Here is a 13,046-nt window from a genome sequence, read left to right as displayed (position 1 = left end):
GAAAGAGATGGTACATACTACATATAGTTGTTGACCTATGGCGTTTTGTGCCACCAAAGCATCAAAGGTATACTATTTTGTATAGACATCGATGCTGCGTATTTCAATACATTACATGAGTGCAAGATTAAAGGAGAAATTTTGTTTTTTGTTGTTTTTATCCCTCTCTGTCTCTATTACAAAATTTAATGCAATTTCAAAAACATTTTATCTAATTGATGCAAAAGCCTTAAAACTAATGCAACAAGATGTGCACGCCGACTATGTGGTCTAACTTTAACTGTTGTGAAGATCTTTGAATTCAAGAGTTGAGCAAATAATCACCAATACCCATTCTGTGAACCATCTTCAACCCATTTTCAAAATGCATAGCTTGTCCAGTGTTATTGAATTGTAGTGTTTTATTTTTTTATAAATCACAAGTATCCTCCACCGGAGGCAATCCTGTTTAAGGCGGATGCAAGATTAAAGCTTTAAACCTTTTCCAAAGATGGTATTGAGAGGATTGAACGCATGCTCACCCTCTACTTATTCCGCTCTCATGGGCCAACTGAACTACCATCATTTGGTTAATGTAATGTTTTATTTAGTCATATAAAAATACTCTATTTATTTTCCTAGAAAACAAATTCAGGAAATGATTAGATCATTCAGTCTTTGTAGAATCCTGGAGGAATATTTGCGATTCTTGATGAAGCCTGGTGTGTGGTTGACACTAATTTCACTGTTAATTTGACATTGAGCCTAGATGCTTATGTCTTCTATCAATTCTCTTGATTTTACTATATTAGATTGATTCTTGTATGCTATTTCCAGCTTGTTGTCGTTGGGATATGTAGGAGCCTTAAATAAGGCATTACCAGATCTCTGTAGTTTGGTTGGATTCATATCAGATTCCTTTTATGAAATCATGTTAAAATATAAAAAGCAAAGGAACATCATAAATTGTTGATTACGAATAAGAATACAAGAAAATTTGCCTGCAAGTGTTATGGAATAAGAATATGTTCAAGGAGGTGGTGACATGTTATTCAATTAACCAAAATGTAAAACATTTTTATACCGTGCAACACAAAGGTTTACATTTAATTCTAGTACATCTTGCTGTCTGCCTAAATATAGGTTAAGTAGTTTGAGGACAAATGAGCTACGCATGCCAAATGGTAAATGAAAAATCAAAATATGGGATGGTGAAAATGAAAAATTCTCTAGAACATGATGTACATAAAGGGATGACTTGATCATTGTCGATAGTGAAGCATCTTATGAAAGAATTTGTCTCCTAGGGTGCACTTCAAAGGAAAAAATATGGAGTTTTAACCGTTGATTTGAAAATAACAGCTGAGATTGTGATAACATACACATACAGACACATATATACATATGATGGAGTTGTTAAAATTCACTTAGAAGGATGTGGACTCTGGTTCCAAGAAGAGTGAAATGCTTTCCTCTCTAGATTCTTGGACTGTGTCACTAGTAGCGTGCTTAAGCAATGGTCCATCATTTGTTGACTCATGATCATGGTTAATCTGTAAGGAACTTTGTATCTTTCTCAAAGCTTCTAATTCTGCTGAAACCTCTTTCATTGTTGGTCTTTTCTTCCCATTAAGTCTCAAGCATCTCATTGCAAGATTTGCAATGGCAAGAATATCATCTTTCCTAGCTTCCTTAAGCACTCTAGCATCTAAAATCTCAGAAAGTTGGTTCTCCTTCTTCATCAAAGAAATGAACTCTGCAACCAGATGCTGACCCTCATCTTCATCTGAGAACGAAATGGGCTTTCTCCCGGTTATGAGCTCTACAAGCACAACCCCAAAACTATATACATCACTTTTATCTGTAAATTGGCTGGACTGGAAATATTCAGGGTCTATGTACCCAAAAGTTCCTCCTACAGCTGTGGTTAAGTGAGTCTTATCTTGTGGAACTGATCTTGATGTCCCAAAATCAGACACTTTGGCACTGTAATTACTGTCCAGGAGTATGTTGGTTGGTTTGATGTCTCTATGGAAGATGGGAAGAGAAGCTGCAAAATGCATATATGCCAATGCACCAGCAACCTCACATGCAATTCTAAGGCGACTGTCCCAAGGAAGGGATGCCTCATTGTCTTTCCTATGGATATGGTGGGAAAGGTTTCCATAGGGAATAAATTCATAGACTAGTAATGGAGCTTCTGACTCAAGACAACAACCAAAGAGTTTGACAATGTTCCTGTGATTGATCTGGGATAAAATGACCACTTCATTCACAAAAGTCTCTATCTGGTTCCTTTCAATCTCTTTTGACTTTTTAACTGCAACTATGGTTCCATCTGGTAACATTCCTTTATACACCATGCCATAGCCACCCTGACCAAGAAACCTACTCCGATTGTAGTTATCTGTTGCTCTTTTCAGTTCCTCTGCTGTAAAAAGCTTTGCCTTTTCTCCATTTCCATAAGATGAAAACTTCTCTTGTAACAAGTAGCCACCATTTTTCCTGAACAACTTTTCCTTACGAATTCTTTGTCCTTTTATCTGTATACATCGATATAACCTGTAACCCAAAAGAAACAAACACAGAAAGCCTGCACCAATGCCAACACCTGCAAATACACAAACAAGGACAAATCTTTCAAATTCAGGTGGAAGCAGTGACTAGCAAGAAACATCCCCATGTTCAATCTATTCATCAAAGTGAAAAAATAAAATAAAATCTTTGGTTGGTGTCATCAAATATTTTGCTGTCTACTCTATTGCATTATGTCTGCACTTGGCTATGGCAACACAACAAATATCAAGGTTTATCTCATTAGGTGGCATCAGGTACATGCTAGCGAGTGTGGGGTGGAGGCAATCCTTGTACGCAGCCTTACCCTTGCATAATTACAAAGAGGTTGTTTCCTGTATTCGAACCTATGACCTTTCAGTTAACAGTGTTACCCCTGCGCCGGTCCGCCCCCTTATGCTAAAAATGAAAATTTCAATAAAACTTATTTAATTCTTTAGAGGGTTTAGAGAAAAATACCTAATGAAGCAACTAATTTGGCAGGAAATTTTTTACCATCAGATTCATTACAATATTGCCCCATGGAGCTTCCATCTGCAAGCAGTCCCTGGGAACATGTACAATAGAAACTTTCTGGGTCCTCTTTGCAACTCTTGCCTCTGAGAGGAACTAAGATAGGCGTCTTGTCAAAGATGTTCACGATGCTCTCTGCACTTGATGGCACTGGCAACTCATTGGCCTCTAGCATACTTTGTTCATCAACACCATAAGCCTCTCCTATGGACTTAATGGTGTCACCCTTATTCACCATGTAAACCAGCAAGGACGTGACCCCTCTTGCTGTCTGGTTTGCCGTGGGACAAGCACATAGCATCGGAACTGTGAGCTGAGAACCAATTGTAATATTGAGAGAAGGATAGTAATTCTGACCCATCAATCCCTGGCAGGTGGTGAGGCCTTGGTAAGTTTCATTTACCAACTTGAAGTAGTAGTCATCCTTGTTGACAGTGTAAGGTGTGTTATGCTGGTAGATATTTCCAGGACATGAACAAGAGACGGGGACAATGATTGATTTATTTGAAGGAATCTTGTCATTTATTGAGATTTTGTTGATTGAGCCTATGGTAGATGCTTCAGAGCCAAGAAGGTAGGCAATGTTTACAGGGTTATCGTAAGGAGGTTTTGACCTGAAAACTAAGAAGGAAGTGCATGACTTTTGAAGGCCATTGCAGAGGTATCCTTTTGGTGAAGAAGGGTTTGCAGAGCAGTCATAGACAGTGCTGTTGAGGTATACTTGTTGGCAGTTGAGTGATTGAGGAAACAGACATAAGAGCAGGATTGAGGAGAGAATGTAAATGTAGTGAAGTTCCATGAACCTGTCTTTGCAGAAGACAATAGATGAGTTGCACTTCAATTTTGTGATGCAGTTCAAGATCTACAACTTTCTTTAAGCCATGTTTTTCTTGTATTTTACGTAAGAATTTTTTTTGTTTTAATGGTGGAACAAATTACGACGATTTGTCTCAGTCAAAGTTGGAACAAATTTAATGTTGTGTTGATTCATGATTGATCCCTCTATAGTCAAGAGTCAGACACGTTGAGTAACAAAATTTTCTTTCTGCTGAGTAGTTTTGAATAATTTTGTCTTGGTCGTCCATTTGAAAATTAACTTAGTTCAATCAACCCTTGGGCTGAATATTCAGCATACCATTCCAAATGATAAAGCAAGATCAATACCATGTAATCAGAATCAAACTGGCGCTTAGACCTTGAATTCTTGTAATGTGCTTCGTGTTTAATGGCATTATTACTATATAAATGACCTCAAGGTCGCTTTGTAGATACAACAAACTACGTGGATGACATCACTCAAGTAAAAAGATGACTAGCTAAGCTCTTTTTTTTTTTTGTTATTGAAAATGGTATTCTTGAAATTTAAGTGTGAGTCAGATGTTGGTGAATAGGTTCTGCATTTGAAAAGAATTGAGGAAGTAAGCAATATATAAGTGAAAATAACTCTTATACGAGGAAGAATATTTATATTACCATTTTTTTTATTACCACTTTAATTATTGTTGGATTTAAAAGTTATTGTTTTTTTTTTGTTCATTCAACTTTTTCTTTAATCTAATGATGATTTATAAAGTGATAGTAGAAAAAAAAATGATAATATAAATATCTTACCTCTAATTATATATATATATATATATATATATATAGACACACGCACCTCCCGCCCCCTATTACAGGTATAATCTTAGAATATATTATTTAAGAGACAGGGTAAATATCATGGCATAGGATATTGTAACAATCAACTAGTGTTACTATCAATGTTACAACTAATCAATTTCACCGTTAGATCGATTATGTTGATCCAACGGTTATATCTATTTTCATCTTTGTATGGTTATGATTCCTCGTAGTTAATACTTTATATTTACTTTTACCTTTGTATGGTTATAATTTTTCATATTTAATGCTTTCAAATCAACTAGTGTTACTATCAATGTTACTATCAATCAATTTCATCGATAGATCGATTATGTTGATCCAACGATTATATTTGTATGATTATAATTTTCCATTTTTAATGTGAAAGCATTAAATATGAAAAATCATAACCATACAAAAGTGAAAGTAAATATAAAGTATTAAATACGGAGAATCATAACTATACAAAGATGAAAATAAATATAACCGTTAGATCAACATAATCGATCTAACAGTGAAATTGATTAGTAATAACATTGATAGTAACACTAATTAATTATTACACTATCCTTCTCCAAATATCTTAAGTATAATATTTAAATATACCTATCACAATTGTTGAAATTTCAACGATAAGAACTTCAACAATTGCAGATATGCTTTATCACTTTTACGTCACATGCTTTAAGCTTTTCACTTTGAAACTTTTCTTTGGTTCCTTATCACTTGATGTTGACGCAGCTTCGGCGGCGGAAATCTAAATATAGTAATAGAAAGGCTATTTTCAAAGTTATTTTTCACCATTGGTTCTTTCTTTAACCGAGGTTCATTTCCCAATCTATCATTATGATGAATAAACTAAGGGAAAAGTGTGTATAATTTTGAAGGATGTAAAGTTGTGTCATTTTAAGAGAGAGAAAGAGATAGATAAAGGAGGAGAGAGAGTTGACAAAAAAAATAAAGTTGTGGGTCCCACCTCTTTGTGAGAGTGAAAGGATGTAAGTTGTGTAATTTAAATGTATAGACACTTTTCCCATAAACTAATTAATTATATTAGTACGGAGTAATTCCCTACATGTGTAAGTAGAGTTGTCAATAGAGCTGTCAAAACGGGTCAAGCCCTAGGGCCAGCTCATCAAGCTCTAGGGTCAGCCTTATAAATTTTTAGTCTTCTATGTAATGGAGCTATTTTAAGCCCATTCTTTAAAAACCCTCTTATTATAGGGTTAGGTTGGTGCTGGCCCGCGGGCTACAATATTCAACCCAATTTACAACGAAAAAATTTCATCAAAAGTTTTGACGGAAAAAAAAATTCCTTCAAAAATTTTGATGGAATATTTTCTGTCCAAAATCTTCGATGAAAATATTACCCAATGAAAATTACAACGGAAATATTTTTTTTCAAAATTTTTGAAGGAAATGTATCTGTGAAACTTTCGACGGAATTTAGATTTCGTAAAGATTTTTGACAAAATATTTTTTCGTTGAAATTTTTTACAGAAATATTTTCGTCAAAGTTTTTTACAGAAATAATTTTCGTGGAAAATTTTTAACAAAAATGTGTTCCGTTTAAAATTTTGATAGAAATATTTTTTATCGAAAATTTTGTTAAAAATATTTTTCGTCAAATTTTTTTGACGAAAATGTGTTTTGATTTTTGACGGAAATTTTTTTCGTCAAAAATTTCGACAAAAAATTTTTTCATTAAAAATTTCAACGTAAATTTTTGTGTCAAAAATTTTGACGGAAATTTTTGAGTCAAAATTTTCGACGGACATTTTTTTCGTCAAAAATTTCAACAAAAACTTTTTTCGTCAAAAATTTCGACTGAAATTTTTTCTTCAAAAACTTTTACGGAATTTAGATTCTGTAAGAATTTTGACGAATTTTTTTTTTGTAAATTTTTTTACAGAAACGTTTTCTGTCAAAACTTTTTACGAAAAAATTTCTATGCAATAATATTTTTAAAAAGTGACATTTTTCTAAAAACTATTTATTTTTATTTTTTCTAATAATTTCTATGCACCATTTTATTATAAATATTTTTTTTTAAAATACATATTATTTTTTTAGAAGGCCCGCAGGCTGGCCCTAACCCATATGGCTTTGACCCGTGTGGATCTATATCATTGTGGGCTTTTTGGCCCTAACCCACTTGGGCTAGGGTTAAATGAGCCAGGCTGACCCGTTTTGACAGCTCTAGTTGTCAAAACAAGTTATGACACTTATATAATACGAAAATTTGTCTTCGGATTGATCGGAAAAAAAAATCGTGTTGTGTTGTGTGTCAATTCGTATTTTTTTAATTATTTTTACTATTCATTTTAATTTTTTTTTTAATTTTGACCAATTTTTGTAAATTTTTTTGGTCAATTATTGTTTTGACCTTTATTGTGTGTCATTCGTGTTGTGTTAACGCGCAAAAAATTTGTATTGTTTTTGTGTTAAAGATTTTGACACAAATAAAAACTTGTGTCGTGTTCATATTGATGTATTCATATTATCTCAAATTCTTATCACGTTAATCCGTTTTGACACCGTCAATATAAGAGATGACCAGTTCCTCGGGTACGTAGTGAAATATTATTGGAGAAATTTTGTTCGTAGTTTTTAATTTTTCTTTCTCTATAAGTTACAAGCTCTTGCACGTTTAACATGGGTGGTCTCATATTTCTACTGTTTAACCACTAATACCCATCTTGTGAACTATCTTCAGCCCATTCAAAATGCATAGCTTGTCCAGTTCTATTGAAATGTAGTGTTTTGTTCAGTAATATAAATACTATATTTGTTTTCCCAGAAAGCAAATTAAGGAAATGATTAGATCATTCAGTCTTGGTAGAATACTGGAGGAATAATTGCGTGTCTTGATGAAGCTTGATATTTTGTTGACACTAATTTATCTATTAATTTCACATTGAGGATTTTACTATGTTAGTTTGATTCTTGTATGCTATTTCCAGCTTCTTGTTTTTGGGATATATAGGAGGCTTATAGTAGGCATTGCCATATGCTTTCTGAGTTCACATGTTACAAAAATAACAACCAAAGGATCATCACAATTTGTTGATAATGAGTAAGAAGAATACAAGAAAATTTGCCTGCAAGTGTTATTGAAGAAGCAGAAGTGATGAATATGATCAAGGAGGTGGTGACATGTTATTCAATTAACCAAAATGTAAAACATTTTTATACCGCGCAACACAAGGGTTTTACATATATATAGTTTGCTTTAATAGTACATCTTGCTTTCTGCCTCAATATTGATTAAGTAGTTTGAGGACCAATGAGCTACGCATGTCAAATGTGTTGGGTATGGCTCATACTTTGCATGCTGATAAGGGCTCTGATACTGTTGTGAGTCCCTGACATATTATAATTTTCTTTTACTTATTAGTTTGGGCTTGAGCCCATGAATAGCTGTTGATAGAGTTTTCTAAATCCTATTTATATTCTCTTGTAAACCGAGTGACTTGTAATGAGTGGCAGTGAGGTGAATATAGCCTACATTGGTTAAATAAGGATAAATCACTGTGTCGATTTCTCTCTTCCCTTTCTCTTTTCCTTTTTCGATTTGTGTGTGTCGATTTCCAACAAAATGGTTTTCACTATTCAACCTATTAAAGAAGAAAATATGGAATGGTGAAAATGAAAAATTCTTTGGAGCATGATATACCATAAAGGGATCACTTGATCATTATTTGTAGTGAAGCATCTTATGAAAGAACTTGTCACCTAGGGTGCACTTAAAGGAAAAAATTATGGAGTTATAACCGTATCCATATACATAAATTACAAAGTATGTTGTTGTTAAAATTCACTTAAAAGGATGTGGACTCTAGCAGTGAGAATAGTGAAGTGCTTTGCTCTCTAGATTCTTGGACTGTGTCACTAGTAGCGTGGTTAAGACATGGTACATCATTTGTTGACTCATGATCATGGTTGACCTGTAAGGAACTTTGTACCTTTCTCAAAGCTTCTAATTCCTCTGAAATCTCTTGCATTGTTGGTCTTTTCTTCCCATTAAGTCTCAAGCAACTCAGTGCAAGATTTGCAATGGCAAGAATGTCTTCTTTCCTAGCTTCCTTAAGCACCCTTGCATCTAAAATTTGAGAAAGTTGGTTCTCCTTCATCAAAGAAATGAACTCTGCAACCAGATTCTGACCCTCATCTTCATTTGAAAATGAATTGGGCTTTCTCCCGGTTATGAGCTCTACAAGCACAACCCCAAAACTATATACATCACTTTTATCTGTAAAGTGACTGGACTGGAAATATTCAGGGTCTATGTACCCAAAAGTTCCTCCTATAGCTGTGGTTAAGTGAGTCTTATCTTGTGGAACTGATCTTGATGTCCCAAAATCAGACACTTTGGCACTGTAGTTGTTGTCCAGTAATATGTTGGTGGGTTTGATGTCTCTGTGCAAGATGGGAACACAAGCTGCAAAATGCATATATGCTAATGCACCAGCAACCTCACATGCAATTCTAAGGCGACTTTCCCAAGGAAGGGAAGCCTCGTGGTCTTTCCTATGGATATGGTCGGAAAGGGTTCCATTGGGAATGAATTCATAGACTAGTAAAGGAGCTTCTGACTCAAGACAACAACCAAAGAGTTTGACAATGTTCCTGTGATTGATCTGGGATAAAATTACCACTTCATTAACAAAAGTCTCTATCTGGTTCCTTTCAATCTCTTTTGACTTCTTAACTGCGACAATGGTTCCATCTGGTAACATTCCTTTATACACCATGCCATAGCCACCCTGACCAAGAAACCTACTACTGTTATAGTTATCTGTTGCTCTTTGCAGCTCCTCAGCTGAAAAAATCTGTACATTTTCTCCATTTCCATGAGATGAGAACTTCTCTTGTAACAAGTAGCCACCGTTTTTCCTGAACAGCTTTTCCTTACAAATACTTCCTCTCTTTTCCTGTATGTATTGATACAACCTGTAACCGAAAAGAAACAAACACAGAAAGCCTGCACCAATGCCAATACCTGCAAAAACACACACAATTTTTAAATCCAGGTAGAAGCATAGACTTGCAACAAAACATCCTTATGATTATAGCAAATAACAAGTAGCAAGTTCAAAGCATTCTGTTTATTTAAGTGTAAATCAAATATTGGCATGGTGACATCGTTGATCATTCATTCTACTCTATAACCTTATGCCTGCAGCAGTCAGATGGGGCGATACACAACAATAATTAAACCTTTTCTGATTAGGTGCATCATTTACAAACTACGGCTATGCTATGCTAGAAAGTAAAAAACCAAAATTTCAATAAAACTATTTTTTGATTCTTCTTAAAGAGAGTGTAGACAGAAATACCTATTATAGAAACCAATTTGGCAGGGAATTTTTTGCCATCAGATTCATCACAGAAGGCCCCCTTGGAGCTTCCATTTGCAAGTAGTGACTGGTAACATTTACAATAGAATATATCCGGGTTCTCTTTGCAACTCTTACCTCCCAGAGGAACTAATATAGGTGTCAAGGCATGGAGGATGATGCTGCTGTTTGCACTAGGTGCCACTTTCAACTCATTGACCTCTAGCATACTTTGTTCATCAACACCATAAGCCTCTCCTATGGACTTAACTGTATCACCATTGTTCACCATGTGAACCAGCAATGTGGCGACCCCTTTTGCCTTCTGGTCTGCTGTAGGACAAGCACATAGCATTGGAACTTTGATCTCAGCACCAACTGGAATTTTGATAGAGGGATAGTAATTCTGACCCATCAATCCCTGGCAGGTGGTGAGGCCTTGGTAAGTCTCTTTTACCAACTCAAAGTAGGTGTCATTCTTGCTGACAGTGTAAGGTGTGTTATGCTGGTAGATATTCCCAGGACATGAACAAGAGACTGGGACAATGACTGATTTATTTGAAGGAATCTTGTCATTTCTTGAGATGTTGTTGATTGAAGCTATGGTAGATGCTTCAGAGCCAAGGAGGTAGGCAATGCTTACAGTGTTATCATAGGGAGGTTTTGACATGAAAACTAAGAAGGAAGTGCATGAATCTTGAGGGCCATTGCAGAGGTATCCTTTTGGTGCAGAAGGGTTGTTAGAGCAATCATAGACAGTGTCATTGAGGTATACTTGTTGACAATTGAGTGATTGAGGAAACAGACACAGGAGCAGGATTGTGGAGAAAATGTAGAGGTAGTGAAGCTCCATGATCAAGTCCACAGAGAAGACTAGACAACAGTTGAGTTGCACCTCAATTTTTTCCAATGTTCAAGAGCTAGTTTATTTCTGATCACGCGGTATTGCTCTTATTTGGTATTGCTCTTATTTTTATCCTATATATTCTTTGTAGGGACAGGTTATATTTACGAACTTTTTTGTTTACAAACTACACTGTGTAGGACCGGTCCTACATTAATCACACAGTGTACGACCGGTCCTACATTAATGTAATTGCAAAAAAAGTTTGTAAACAGATTCTGTCCCTTCTTTGTATGCTGAATATTCGGTCATAGGTGTATACTGAACTCAAACATCATTTTCAAATATGGATGACTGGGACAATTATTCTTATTGAAATGCTAAGGATTTCATCACCAAGAAATTTTTATTTTTTTTTAAATTGTTACTTACTTTTTTAAACTTCAAATTTATTTTAATCTGCAAGAAAAAAAATTCTTTACAGTTAATTATACAAGTGACTTCAGAATCGCTTTCCAAATACAGAAAAACTACACGAATGGCATTACTAAAGTAAAAATAAAAAACTCCTTTCTATTATTATTCTATGTTCAGGATTAAAGCTTTTAGAGAAGCACTCTCAGTCTTAATATTCCAAACTAAGAATTAGTCGCAGGCTCAAAAGGCATGAGAATAACCTATCCGTTTCATTAAATAAATGAATAAAAAAAACTTCGTCTCAATAATAAGTTTAAAGAGCAAGTTTGGTGGGAGGGAAGACATATTTACCAAAGCAATAATGCTCAAAGCTTCTTTAATGATATACCATAATTAGTTTAGCATAGAATTGTATATTTTCAATCTTATTTGTCTATTGCTACTCCGCTCTAAATAATAAAATGAAATAAAAATTTGTTTTATCATAGGAAACGGCCATACTAATATTGAAAAATGGGTGCTCAAGAATAATATTTGCTATAATGCATGAGGAAGCACGTCCCAAGGAATATAGAAGGGAAACAAAAATTATCATATGTCAACAACTTTCAAAAGTCAGTTTCATTATTAAGCAATGGACCCTTCTGGCCTTCTCACTAGGTTGATCTTCGCCAAATGTGTAAAGGTTGCAAGAAAATTTATATATCTTATTTCTTTGTCAAGGCCAAGAAGGGTAATTTTGTGACATTGGCAGCACAATAGTCAATAGAGAAGCGTGTCTTTTACTAAATAGTTACATAATGTCTGTAGTAGAATGACCAAAAGAAAGTGCCGTACATAAACTGATGAGCAAAATTTGAACGCTAAAGTATGGTTCTTGTAAAAAACAAATTGCAGGTTCAGCATCCCAAATAATGAACAGAAAATTTTAATGGCAATTTAGAAACTACATTTATATCAAGCTAGTGGGACCCTTGGATAATAATATAAATCATTAAAAATGCCTTCACCTAATACTTTAAGATTTAGGGTTGAAGTGATTCTTTACATGGTATCAGAGTTTCAGTGACTACAAGGTCACGAGTTCGATCCTTACCGCCCACCACTTTCGAGTGGAGTTAAAAAAAAAAAGCACAAGGTAAAACCAAAAACATTGGGCCTGTGCAATATCCACACTTCAAGCCCAAAGAGCTATTGTGTGAGGGGGTGTGTTAAAGAATAATATAAATCATTAAAAATACCCTCACCTAACAAAACTAGGGGTTCTAAACGAATCAAGGGCTTTTCAGGGGCATTTGACCTGGCTCGTGAATGTCTGAGCTTACATGTCTAAAATTGATTGTTGGAACCAGACTTGGACTTGTATAAAAACTCGTTTAATCAAAAGTAGGGGTGCTAAACAAACCAGGAGCCTTTGGCTCGGCTCGTGAAGATCTGAGCTTACATGTCTAAAATTGGTTGTTGGCATCTGGATTGAACTTGTATAAAAGCTAGTTTAATAAAAAGGCCTCAGCTTCAATTCAAAAGCTCGGCCTTAGAGCCTCTCAGGCTGGTCTAGTATATTATTATTTTTTTTATTTTATATTTTTTGTACTACTTGTATTAGCCCTTTCTTTCTCCTCAATTAATTTCATCCCATTTTATTGGTTAAACAAAGTTTTTGAATGATTTTGTTTTATATTATGTTGTTTGGATATACATTGAATTTATGAAATTACAAGTGTTGTTGATTGTATATT

General features: G+C 34.7%; 2 protein-coding genes across 2 annotated transcripts; both read right to left on the bottom strand.

Annotated features, from left to right (window-relative positions):
- Positions 1–1,406: 1,406 nt before the first annotated feature.
- On the bottom strand, positions 1,407–3,880 carry LOC133304178 (wall-associated receptor kinase-like 2). The gene is made up of 2 exons (XM_061504170.1): positions 3,013–3,880; positions 1,407–2,590 (listed from the first exon to the last, which is right to left on the bottom strand). Exons 1-2 carry the CDS (start codon positions 3,863–3,865, stop codon positions 1,407–1,409), a joined length of 2,037 nt encoding a protein of 678 aa, XP_061360154.1. The 5' UTR covers positions 3,866–3,880.
- Positions 3,881–8,528: 4,648 nt separating this feature from the next.
- On the bottom strand, positions 8,529–10,950 carry LOC133304191 (wall-associated receptor kinase-like 2). The gene is made up of 2 exons (XM_061504186.1): positions 10,047–10,950; positions 8,529–9,709 (listed from the first exon to the last, which is right to left on the bottom strand). Exons 1-2 carry the CDS (start codon positions 10,897–10,899, stop codon positions 8,529–8,531), a joined length of 2,034 nt encoding a protein of 677 aa, XP_061360170.1. The 5' UTR covers positions 10,900–10,950.
- Positions 10,951–13,046: the final 2,096 nt, after the last annotated feature.

The sequence above is a fragment of the Gastrolobium bilobum genome, unplaced genomic scaffold (assembly GCF_033153095.1).
Source record: "Gastrolobium bilobum isolate Gb01-03AN ecotype WA unplaced genomic scaffold, APGP_CSIRO_Gbil_v1 utg12837, whole genome shotgun sequence".
In the NCBI taxonomy this organism is placed as follows: Eukaryota; Viridiplantae; Streptophyta; class Magnoliopsida; order Fabales; family Fabaceae; genus Gastrolobium; species Gastrolobium bilobum.
The sequence above is the reverse complement of the archived record's forward strand: the minus strand, read 5'-3'. Positions and strand labels throughout refer to the sequence as shown.

Coding starts and splice junctions, on each gene's coding strand:
- LOC133304191 (XM_061504186.1), bottom strand. CDS start 10,899: ATGGAGCTTCACTACCTCTACATTTTCTCCACAATCCTGCTCCTGTGT. Junction 9,710..10,046: donor CAAATTGGTTTCTATAATAG/GTATTTCTGTCT, acceptor GTGTTTTTGCAG/GTATTGGCATTGGTGCAGGC.
- LOC133304178 (XM_061504170.1), bottom strand. CDS start 3,865: ATGGAACTTCACTACATTTACATTCTCTCCTCAATCCTGCTCTTATGT. Junction 2,591..3,012: donor CAAATTAGTTGCTTCATTAG/GTATTTTTCTCT, acceptor GTGTATTTGCAG/GTGTTGGCATTGGTGCAGGC.